This window comes from Archocentrus centrarchus, chromosome 15 (genome assembly GCF_007364275.1).
Source record: "Archocentrus centrarchus isolate MPI-CPG fArcCen1 chromosome 15, fArcCen1, whole genome shotgun sequence".
Taxonomy (NCBI): Eukaryota; Metazoa; Chordata; class Actinopteri; order Cichliformes; family Cichlidae; genus Archocentrus; species Archocentrus centrarchus.
In genome coordinates, this window is record NC_044360.1 from 23,069,651 (window position 1) to 23,080,883 (window position 11,233).

Here is an 11,233-nt window from a genome sequence, read left to right on the forward strand (position 1 = left end):
AAAGCCTTTTTTCAGTTATTTTAGCACAGCTGAAAATGGCTGTATGTGTTACAGAAGCAAGAATAGTGTCGGTCGAACAAGACTGACTGTTAAGAAACAAAATCAGAAAGGAACGTCACCATATTTGGCAATGTAAGAGTCTCTATATGTAAATTATATACACTTGGTGGGAAATATTACTTGAAATTGAGCTCTAGAAATAGTGCATTGACTGAGTCATGCAATAAATAGTTTCTAACTAATGTTTCCTTGTTCTTTTTCTGCTGCAGTACATCATCATTAAATTAATGCTGAGTGTGAAGCCGGAAGAGCGACCTGAAGCGTGTGAGGTCGTAACTGAGCTGGACGAGTGCGCTCACAAGCTAAACATTGAAGAAATAGTGCGTCGTGGACGCACCACTGTGTGAATAGGGAATTCCATCTATATAGTGTTAGGGATTATTTTTTACCCAAAGAATAAAATGTTTAAAAGTAAACTTCAGGAAATTAATTAATAAACAGTGGATCAACCAAATAATAAACAATTAAATAATACATTGGACAGAGAGCAACAGATAGAAAGTGACAGACTAACTTCTCAGTCTCAGTGCATCTTATCTTGAAGGTTCGGCCACAGTACGTACAATTAAAACATCACCAACCTCACCATGTTCTGTTATTAATCTGGACAAGATTGCTCTGTATGACTAATTAAAAGATCAGGGAAGAAGATGTGCTTTTTGTCTCTATTGCTGATGAGAGGAATCTGGGTCATGAAAAACCAGCTTGGACAAGACCAAATGACAAAGGCCAACTCGCAGCACCCAGAATCTGCTTACATGTAGATCAGGCTTGCCCAAACTCAGCCCACTGGCTGCTTACGGCCCCGCCCCCTACTTCCAGTCTGCGAATTGATGTCAAAAATACCATACAATTTGGCCCTTTAAGTGTCTTTTTTGACATTTTGCCTTCCCCTCCAATTAAGAGGGTTAAGCGAAAAGCCAAAAAAAGTAAGTAGTTTGGGCACCCCTGATGTAGATAATTGGCAGTATATAGATGTTATGTTAAAGAAGAACATGGGCTCAGGGAGGGAGAGAGAGAGCACACACAAGCCTGTCTCTTCCCCTGAGTCCCCCACATGCATGTGTGATAATATCTGATTCTTTAATATATTAAATGTCTTACATTCTTTTTTAAAGTGTTTCAGGTGTCTCCCTTCACAAACAAATCACACGACCTGTCAATATGTTGGAATAAATCCTGTTCATACTTGACTTTCAGGAAGATGTTAAATATTTACATGGAACTTGTAAATCATGTTTCTAATTTCAGTTTTTAGGAGACAGAGATTTTATATCAAACAGCATCAAGTGAAAATGTTATCAAGGTTTGATAAAGAAATGTTGGAATCTCACTGAATGTTCTGACAGGTGTGTTCACCTGTCAGAAAAATAAAAGCTGTCCCAGAGTTTTATAGAAAAAGGGATTTCCTGAAGTGTTGTTTATGGCAGCGGGGTTGAATCAGTGTGAGGGAGGCTCAGCTCTGCTGCCTCTCTAGTGTGGAGCGAGTACAGTGGCCTGTCCGCGATGGAGAGCAGTTTGTTCAGTGACCTGCCCCTCACTGACTCAGACGCCTCCAGATTATGACCAATGATGATTCTACCCTGCTGGCATCTGGGACTCTATATTATTGTAGGGTCTTTACCCACAATACAAAGCTCCTTGAGGTGACTTGTGATTTGGAGCTATATAAATAGAATTGAATTGATGCAGCAGACAACAGGGCACTCTCTACCACAGACTCATGGTAGATCTCCAGGATCTTGCTGTACACATTAAAGATCTGAGCTTCCTCATAAAGTAGTCTGTTCATCTCCTTCCACACAGCATCACTGCTGGTCCTTCAGAACTCAAGGTTTTAAAACTAATGGTTATGGGTAATTAACTCAACCATTAAACATGTATATCAGTATTCGTTTGTGATGTTTATCAGTATTGATTTCTCATATTTATTAGAAGTGACAGGCTGGCAACCTGTACAGACTGTACCCTGCCTCTCGCCCTATGTCAGCTGGGATAGGCTCTGGCCCACCCACAACCCTCAACAGGATAAGTTGAAGTGAATGGATGGATGGATGGATAATATAAACTTCAGTTACCACACAGATTGCCCCATGCACAAAACTGTATGTGAAATGTAGTAGTACATATTTCACTTTATCACGTGTAGTCATGTACACAGATTATGATGAGATAATCATCATGTCAGAGACTCTCTTCAACTGCTGGCTAATGCAGTTTTCTAATCAGTCAATCACATGGCACCAACTCGGTGCATTTAAGCGTGTAGACATGATCATTTTCAAACTAAGCATCAGAATTTGGAAGAAATGTCATTTGTTACTTTAAATGTGGCGTGGTTGTTGTGGCCAGACAAACTGATGTACTGGGATTTCTCAGCACAGCATCTAGGGTTTACAGAGACTGGTCCAAAAAAGAGAAAATAACCAGTGAATGGCAAGATGAAAGTGCCTTGTTGATGCCACAGATCAGAGAACGGCCTAACTGTTTTGAGCTCTTAGGAAACCAACAGTAACTCAAATAACTACCCATTACAATCAGGGTATGCTGGAGAGCATCTCTGAATGCACAACATGGTGAACCTTGATGCAGACAAGCTACAGCATCAGAAGATCACACTGGGTGGCGCTCCTGTCAGCTAAGAACAGAAAACTGCGGTGACAGTTCACACAGGCTCACCAACAATAGAACAAAGGATTGTTTGGCCTGGTCTGATGAGGCTGATGAGTGGATGGTAGGGTCCGAATTAGGCATGTACAACATGAAAGCGTGAATCCATCCTGCTTGTACTGAAGGTTCAGTTCTGTGTACAAATATCAGATGCAGCCAACAGTTTTTGAGGAAGATATCATTTTAAAAAAAAATTGTCCTATGTGGAGTCTGCCGTATAATTGGCTGTTTTTGACTACTTTTGATTTTACCTTCATATTTCACCTTAATAACTGTTTGCCTTGTTTGATATCGTTTGTTTCTGTCATGGTTGTGGGTCAGTGGCCCAGGGTTTGAGTTCCTTTTTGTTTAGTTCCACTTTGTTGTAATTTTTCGGCTGGTGGCTGTTACTCTTTAGATGTTCAGTTTGTTTTGGTCAGGCTTTATTTGTTTGTTTATTCAGGGTTTCTTGCGTTTGGTTTGGGTGTTTTGTTCCACGTCCTCTTTTATTTTGATAGTGTCGTGTTCCTTGTGTGTTGTATTCAGTTTTTCTTCCCACTGTCTCGTCTGCGTAATTATGGTCAGCTGTTTTCCACCTGTTGTCACTCCCCTCATTAACCCTTGTGTATTTAGTGTCTGCTCTTGTCTTTGTCCTTTGTCGGGTCCTAAGTCTGTTTACGTTTAGGTTAACGTTCGTGCTGAGTGTTTTTGAGTTTTCGAGTTTCTAGTTTTTCAAATGTTTAGTCTTCGTGTAGCTGGCCCCTGTCCAGCTTTGTTTTCTTGTGTTATTTTCAATAAAAGTTAAGCACAAGTCTGCTCTCGACTCACGTCCTGCTTTGGGGTCCTCTCTGCCCTGCAGGCAGCACCCAGCCGTGACAGTTTCAGCACAACCTCACATGTGATTGTACCTTTACTTTGTCATTTTGACACCCTGCATTAAGTCATTGCACCTAAAATCACACAAACATGAAATCGAGTAGAAAAAAAAATAGATTTTTTTAAATCTGAAAACCACAAACATGTTGATTGAACTATTTTTATAACTTAAAATAAAAATATATGTAGGAATTTTTATGTAAAATATTTGCAAACTTATATACAACAGTTTTTTTGAAGTGCAGTCAATGCCTCAGGCTTTTTTTTTGTTTTGTTTTGTTTGTTTTTTTTTGTACACAACTGATTAGTGCCGCTCCAAAAACAGTTCGAGTCTTCCACAGACAGAGGGCGCCACCACAGGCCTGTGTGTCCCTCCTCGTGTTGTACACCTGGAGGCAACATTTACATTAGCGTCTGTGTTTGGTGGCTTTTTGGCAGCACCTTCCTTGTCCATGACTGCACAATACTCTAAACACGCTACACTACACTCCACACTCAGAGCTGGCTCTAGGTATAGGCAAAATAGGCGACCGCCAAGGATTCTGATATGTACTGTGGGCTCAGTGGGGTCCTTGAGGAGGCTGATCCAGCCATGATGAAGATAGTGGATGAGGAGATGCTGGAAACAGACAAGAGTGGAATGGAATGTTCAGAAGTGACGTTACAATGTAAGTGCTTTGATGTATTCTATAGAACGTGACATAATAAAGACAAATTCATTCTGACAAGATTCATTTCACCCATGAACTTCAGTGCATGAACACACACTTTTCAGAGCTCCAAACACCAATATTTTATTAAACAATTTTCACAAGAAAAAACAGAACATCGCCGAACATCTTTGGTAAGTACTTACATGGATAGTTTTAAGGTCATTTAGCTTTATACAGCACACTTTCTAAATAATACACTTTACTTGTTTAACCCACAATTTGTCACACAGTACACTGCTGGTACAAATGAATCCACTTTTGGGATAATTTAATCTCAAAACAATGCATCATATCATATTAGCTTGTCACAGGAATCCCTGTAAAACTTTAATCTGCAGAGTAACCTGTTACAACAGCTGTTAAACGTACAATATTTCCCTCTGCAATATAGTTCAGTTATCAAACCACAGACATATATAAACATATATAAACAACTGAAAACAAATCAGTATTGTGTAAATATGTATAACCGGGTAACTGCATGTGTAACAGTGCATTATATTTGACTCTTGAGTGTGTTACACAACAAAGTAAGAACTGTGGCTTGGTTTCAGTTAGTTTATGAATACAACACTTTTAAAGGTATTTGACTTCTTTATTTAAATACTCAAAGTTTTAGTTGAATACTCTAAAACTAACTGATTGTAGCTGGTAATTACACCTTATTCCCACATAATACTTGTTCTTAGTTTAGTTCTGTGTGATGTCAGTCCCATTCTAAGAGGATCAAAACATCCTATGAATGTGTGCCACAGAATCCCAGACAGACTTTTTATTTTTCTGTCCAAACAGCACAGAACCCCCCCTCTGTAACTAAAATGGATGTCAGGGAAGAACATGACAGGATTGTGGAGCAGACAGACAGGGAAGGATTTTTGTCCACCCTTGAGGATATTGTGCTCGAGCTGTTGGGGCCTGCTGTGGAGACCACCAAACCAGAAAATCCTCCACCTCAACCTCAACCTCTACCCCCACCTCCACCTTCTTTCCCTGCTGGGCCACCTCAGCCAGCAGCAAACAGTCTGGCTGGAGGATTTGGTGGTTGGACCCTCCAGGGAGCAGGTCCCCCCATAATTGTGCAGCAAGTTCCCTCAATGGCTGCTCCCTTCACCACGGTGCCAGCTCACCTAAACAGTCAGCCAGTGACAGTCAGCCAGGGACAGGTAAGACATGGAGAGGTAGTGTCAGGTGTCATTAGAGTTTTATTGATAAAGGTACTTCAAACTGTTGAATGCTTCAGGCCAGGTGAAAGAAAAACGTTTGCTGTATTTTACCTGTGTGTTGCTGTGGTGTGAAGCTTTGCTGATCAGTAAATGTAATCATTGCCAGTGAGTCATAATTCAAAAGGAATAATAGTTTCATGCAGCTGCTCTCCTCCCACCGATCTCTGTACTTTGTGATGCTCATGCAATCTTCTCTGAATCTGGTGAGGAGTAGCTTACCAAGGGTTCAGTCTCTCTACACAGGCTGTATGTTTCTGTGGTGCTCATCATGTGTTCTTTGAAATGCTGTGCTAAGTGTCAGTATTATGGATTATGAACCTTCTCCTTCTCTCTACAGAACCTGCTGTATCAGTGGCCTGTAAACAGCGTCCTCACAGAAGCCACAGCAGCTGCTGTTCCTCTTGCTGCTCCTTCAAATCCAGTAAGTTCTTGTTCTCACACTGTGGTCTTCCACATATTACTGATCTCTGTGAGCCTCAGCAGAGACATTCAGGCACATTATGGTTATTCACCTGCATATTTCAATCCTCCAGGTGTGTTTTCATCTCACAGATGTCACATGTTCAGTTTCGGTGTCTTAAATAGAGGATAAGTTCTGCCACCTGGTGGATAGATGATACTATTGCAGCTTGTCTGATCACCTGTTCTGCACTTTGTCTTTCCAGGGTAACAGTGTCCTCAAGATCCCCGAATGCATGACCCGGTACCTGCGTCCTATCGGAGAACTGTAAGTATAGCACACAAACACACGAGTGAACACAGCTGCTGAACATCTGTATCTTCATGATCTTCGATATCTCATATCTGTCTCTCTGTATCTGTGTAGGAACGGTATGATGGTGTGCGACTTTGCCACTTCTCCTCTTCCACTCAACAAACCCGCTTCAAAGTAAGTTTGTTCTGCTGTTTTTAGCCTTTTTTTTTTGAGTTGGACTGGAACATGATCTGCAGTATCTGCCATTTATCTGCACATGCCTGCATGAATTATTGTAATCAGCCTCCTTTAATGGGGCTTAGATTCTGCTATGCAACTTTACTCGCATTTTTAAAATACTTCCTCACAGTTGTACACAGTTGTACACAGTGGTAACACGTGCACTTACTCTGTGTTTTATTCCTGTAGGAAGAGGAAGCGTCATGAGCAGGAGGAGGGTGAGGATCGGCTTTATGTCAAGAAGCCACCCAATGCCTTCATGGTTTATTTGGAGGAGCAAAGGCCAAAGGTCAAGGCTGAACTGACCAACAGCGGGAGTGCAGCTGTCAATGCTGTCGTGGCACAGAGGGTAAGTGTGTAACTGCATAGATTGATGCATCTGTTAATGTTTTATGCTCATGTTTGTGCATGTGTAGCAGCTGTCCTGTAGTTATGTGTAGTAGCAGTCTGGATGCTGACAGCGTGTTTTCTGTTCACAGTGGAAGTCGCTGTCACGGGACCAGCAGGAAAAATATTATAAGCGGGCTGAGGAGGAAAGGATTCTCCATGCCCAAAAACATCCGGGGTGGTCCAGCAGAGACAACTATGTAAGTCCAAAGTGAAAACACTCAAGTCATACATGTTCACATCACTGCACCGAAGCACTGTGATGGTAAAGTTTGAATCAGCTCATGGCTCATGTGTTTGTTTTTAGGGCAAAAAGAAGAGGACAGTCCAAAGTTCCACCCGCAGCACAGGTAAGAGGAGATTTCTGGAAATCACAGTGATTTTTTTCATGTGAAATGTGATGAAAACCTGCTTACAGCAGGTTTAAGAATCAACATCTTGTCTTGGAGGTGTACTTAAAAATCTCAGAAGACTCACTGTATTTTTCTTTGTGTTGCAGCATCTGCACTGAAATCTGTGCAGGAGGCTCAACAGGCCAAGAGGGCAAGTGCCAATGTGCCTGTGTATGGCACATTCCACTTGCCACACACAAAAAGTCAGGACCTCCCGGCTTCTCAGGCTTCCTTCCTGCCACACCAGCTCGGGAGCATTTCCTCCCTCACTCAGACTCCTGCTCTGGGTATGAGAGCAGCCCCTCCATCCACATCATTGGCTGCCTTTGCTGGACCCACTGAACCCCAAAGTGAGGCAATCTTCTTGGGCAACACAGGAGAAGAACTATTGTCCCACCTTGAAAACCTTCCTTCCACACAGCCTCAGGAGCCTTTCGTTCATCATTCGGACTCCTGCACTGGCCGTGAGATAAGCGCTGATACTGCTGTGGATGCCCCTCCGTCCACATTAGTGTGGACGGAGGGGCATCCGTCCACATTAGTGTGCACTCCAGCTGCATCAGTCAAACCCACGGCCACCGTCTTCAGCAACTCTGTAGAAGAAAGGCTGTTATCATTTCTTAACAACTTCCCTTATTAACTTTTAGTAGTTTATAGTTAGGGCTGGATCAGGTGACCCTGAGCCACCCCGTCTTTTGTTTTTTCTCTCCCCTCAACCCAACCGGTCGCAGCAGAATTGAATTAAATTGAATTAAGTTTTTATTAACCATTTAGTAGTTAAGTTTCCTTTAACTTTTTTTGGCCACAGTGGCTTTATTGACAGCAGAGAGTGACAGGAAAGTGGGAGGAGAGATGGGGGACGACATGCGGTAATGAGCAACAGGTCGGGGCTCGGACCTGAAAGAAACTAGTCCATTCCATAGGCAACATCCTTGTCTTTTTTGCCCGTACCGGCTCACTTGCCAGGGTGGACTAGACCAATAAATACACTCTCAAAAACACAAACAAAATAAATCTCCAAAAACAATTCTCCACGGAAAGAGCAGCTAGTGGCTCACAGATGCGCTGTGGTGAGACAAATTTACACTATTAAAGGTTTTATTAAAAAAGACATTTAAAAACAATTCTAAAGCAGCCAGGTGGCCAAGGTGGAATTGCCTGGGACAGGATCTCGACTGTGTCGTACGTGGCTGATAGTGTCATAAGCTGCCGCCTCTGTTCAGTAATGGTTGATCCAGGTGGATCCACTCTCAAACACTCTTGTCTATACTTGTATCCCCAGAAGTGCTCCTTGTCCTTTTAAGTGCAGCTGAGCCTTGTCCCGACGAGCTGGCTCTCCTACATAAAGATCCGAGCGCTCCTCACTGCACTGCACAGCATGCATGAAAATGTTCAGCTTGTGTTTGGATGTATTGTCCTTGGGATGAACCAGTTTTTACCTCAGGTTGTTTCTGGGCATGAAGTGCACTGTGATGTCATGCTTGGAGAAAATTCTTCCGAGTTTGTCTGACAAACCTCCCACACCTGTCATCTCTTTTGCTCTCTATTTCGTTTACATTTGTATTTTTATTGTGTGTATTTTGCTGTGTATATCTGCATGTCTATGTATTCCCTGCTGATTGCATACCCAGGACAACCTTGTAAGGGAAATTTGTACATTTTCCAAGCTACATAAAAAAAAAAAAAAAAAAATTAAATTTGTCGTTTTTTGCATTATTTGGGACAAGCTATGCAATTGAATTGGCATGTTGTTTTTTATTCTGTGGCCTGCAGGGGGAGCTGTGGTTCTGCCTAGCTGGGGCCGTTCAGGTCGTGGCTGCAGTCTGCAGACTCCAGGCCCTGTCTGCCTGCAGGTGAGAGAGGTTTATTCACAGTGAGGGCCAAAGCTGAGGGAGCTGCGTGACATTTAATCATGCCTCCGGCGCATGCTGGATGATTAACATCTCAGTGGAAAACAACAGTAGCAAGTGCCAAATGCAGGATCCCACACAATCACCTGGACGTGGTGCCCACAGTCACATGGGCCCGCTAATCAGCACAAATCAGCTCCTGTAGCTCAGTGCGTTACCTCAACAATCTCTATGGTGGAAAGAGCCTTGAAATTTGCTTGGCGCCCGTGGAGAGGCCATAGGTGAAGGACTGATTTCTGTCTTATCAGTTACAGTACTACCTCATTGTGACAGTAGCAGTGAAGAAGGAAAAGCTGCTGAAAGAAACGCTAAGCGGGTCCAGATCCTTATCCTCCCAGCAGAGAGCATGGGATACTTTAAACTTTGCTGACTGATCTTCCCCTTTGACCTTGAAGACTTTTCTAGTCTGCGTAAAAGATTTACAGTAATTTCCAGGAATGTCAGTAACCCTATTTATTATAAATTATTTAATATAAAAAAAGAATTTTGTACTCATAAATATACATAGATTAGTGTGTAATTACAACTTCCAACAAGCTTATGCATTGTCATGAACTGAGGTACCGTTTACACGACACTGTTTCCGGTGTCGTTTTGATGCGTTTCAGCTTTCAGTCTACATGGTAGCGTTTCATAAACGATCTGTGTTTACACTATGACACCTGAAATGATGAAAACGATGTAGTTATCATGCCAGGCCACAAGTTGGCATTGGTGTTTTCTTTGCAAAGCTTGTTTACACAAGAAGCACATTCGTGGAGGGACACAGTAGGAAGCGAGGAAAATTGTTCACAAAACACCCAATGTGAGAGGTTTTGTGTGGCCTGAAGACGAGGTTGGATCGCTGCTGCACACAACGCTGAATTACAAAATGGTAAAAACACAAGAAAAGCACAAGAAGCACCCGTGAATCCACAAGCACTGTTTATCAATTTGGCAATGTGCGGAAAACTGTGGCCGTCGCAACCATAGTGCACGTGTGCGAGTCACCCGTTTTCAAATCACCCCGGTTTCAAGCGTTTACACGAGAACGCAAGCTGGTGCATTTCTGAAACGCTCCACTCTGGACCCCATTTCCAAATCACATCGTTTTCACTCTGTTGTCGTGTAAATGGAAGGGCGAAACGCATTAAAACGACACCGTTTTCATTTTGAAAAAACGTGTCAACGGGGCCTGAGAATGAATTAAAAACACAGAGGAGTGGAGACCAGTTTTTGGAAGCCCCCCCATAATGCCCTGCCATCTTGAATACAGTAGCTGAGATGGACATCGCCGTTCTGCCTAATTATGTTTTATGTATGTGGCCAGAGGTGGAGGAGAAGGGAACTCGCAGGCGTCTGCGTGCCGTGGAGGCAAATTTTGTGTCTGCACCTTCAGGCTCAAGATATGAAGGATCACACCTGCATCTGAGAAGAGTCCTCTTCACCAAAGAAGCAAAAACACGAAGGAAAGAGACAACATGACCGGCATCTGGCAGATTAGATATGCAACACTCTCGACTCCAGACAGCGACAACAACTGCTAGTTATAAGCTTGCATTATGGCAGCTAATGTTAGGCTGAGTATCCTAAAAAAAAAATTTAAAAAAATCACACTTTCCTGCTGATACACAGTTTGATTACATTCTCACATTCACTAAGTGCCCGAGTCCAACAATGTTAGATCCACTTCAAAGAAAGTTTCACGCCGGCTAACAGCTGCAAAGACAGCAGCGTTTACTGACTGAAAAGGTCAGGATATCCCCAAAAACTCATCTCAGTATCGCTGTCATCGGGCAGAAGTGAGCTTCACTGACTTATCGACTCGTATTAGACTCGTTTTGCAAAGTTTTATTCACTGCAGATAAATAGCAGCCAGAGTTGTTTGTCCTACGATGGCCTCCGTAGCTAGGATTACATGCTTGAATTGGGGTAAGAAATTGGAATTCAGTTGACTGCAATCTAGTGACATCGAGTGGTGAGAGTTCACACACTGTAACTTTAAGTGTTATTTTTTTCTTTTTTTTCTTTCTCTGCAATTCAAGCAAATATGGAACAATTTTAACAGTAGCAGTGTTTGTCTTAGTCTGATGAATTCATCACCTCCTGT

At 42.5% G+C, this 11,233-nt stretch overlaps 2 protein-coding genes across 2 annotated transcripts in view; both read left to right on the plus strand.

Annotated features, from left to right (window-relative positions):
* LOC115793598 (uncharacterized) overlaps positions 1-1,276 on the plus strand; it is a 28,765-nt gene extending 27,489 nt beyond the window's left edge. Inside the window, exon 46 of the mRNA XM_030748647.1 lies at positions 270-1,276. Coding sequence (XP_030604507.1) covers positions 270-407 — 138 coding nt within the window. The 3' untranslated portion in view covers positions 408-1,276. The remainder of the gene's footprint in view (positions 1-269) is intronic.
* Positions 1,277-4,332: 3,056 nt separating this feature from the next.
* On the plus strand, positions 4,333-8,884 carry LOC115792903 (transcription factor 7-like 1). Its single transcript, XM_030747525.1, has 9 exons — positions 4,333-4,429; positions 5,091-5,461; positions 5,859-5,942; positions 6,187-6,248; positions 6,348-6,410; positions 6,645-6,804; positions 6,935-7,042; positions 7,150-7,192; positions 7,342-8,884. Exons 2-9 carry the CDS (start codon positions 5,117-5,119, stop codon positions 7,872-7,874), a joined length of 1,398 nt encoding a protein of 465 aa, XP_030603385.1. The 5' UTR covers positions 4,333-4,429; positions 5,091-5,116; the 3' UTR covers positions 7,875-8,884.
* Positions 8,885-11,233: the final 2,349 nt, after the last annotated feature.

Coding starts and splice junctions, on each gene's coding strand:
- LOC115792903 (XM_030747525.1), top strand. CDS start 5,117: ATGGATGTCAGGGAAGAACATGACAGGATTGTGGAGCAGACAGACAGG. Junction 5,462..5,858: donor TGACAGTCAGCCAGGGACAG/GTAAGACATGGA, acceptor TTCTCTCTACAG/AACCTGCTGTATCAGTGGCC. Junction 7,043..7,149: donor GGTCCAGCAGAGACAACTAT/GTAAGTCCAAAG, acceptor GTTTGTTTTTAG/GGCAAAAAGAAGAGGACAGT.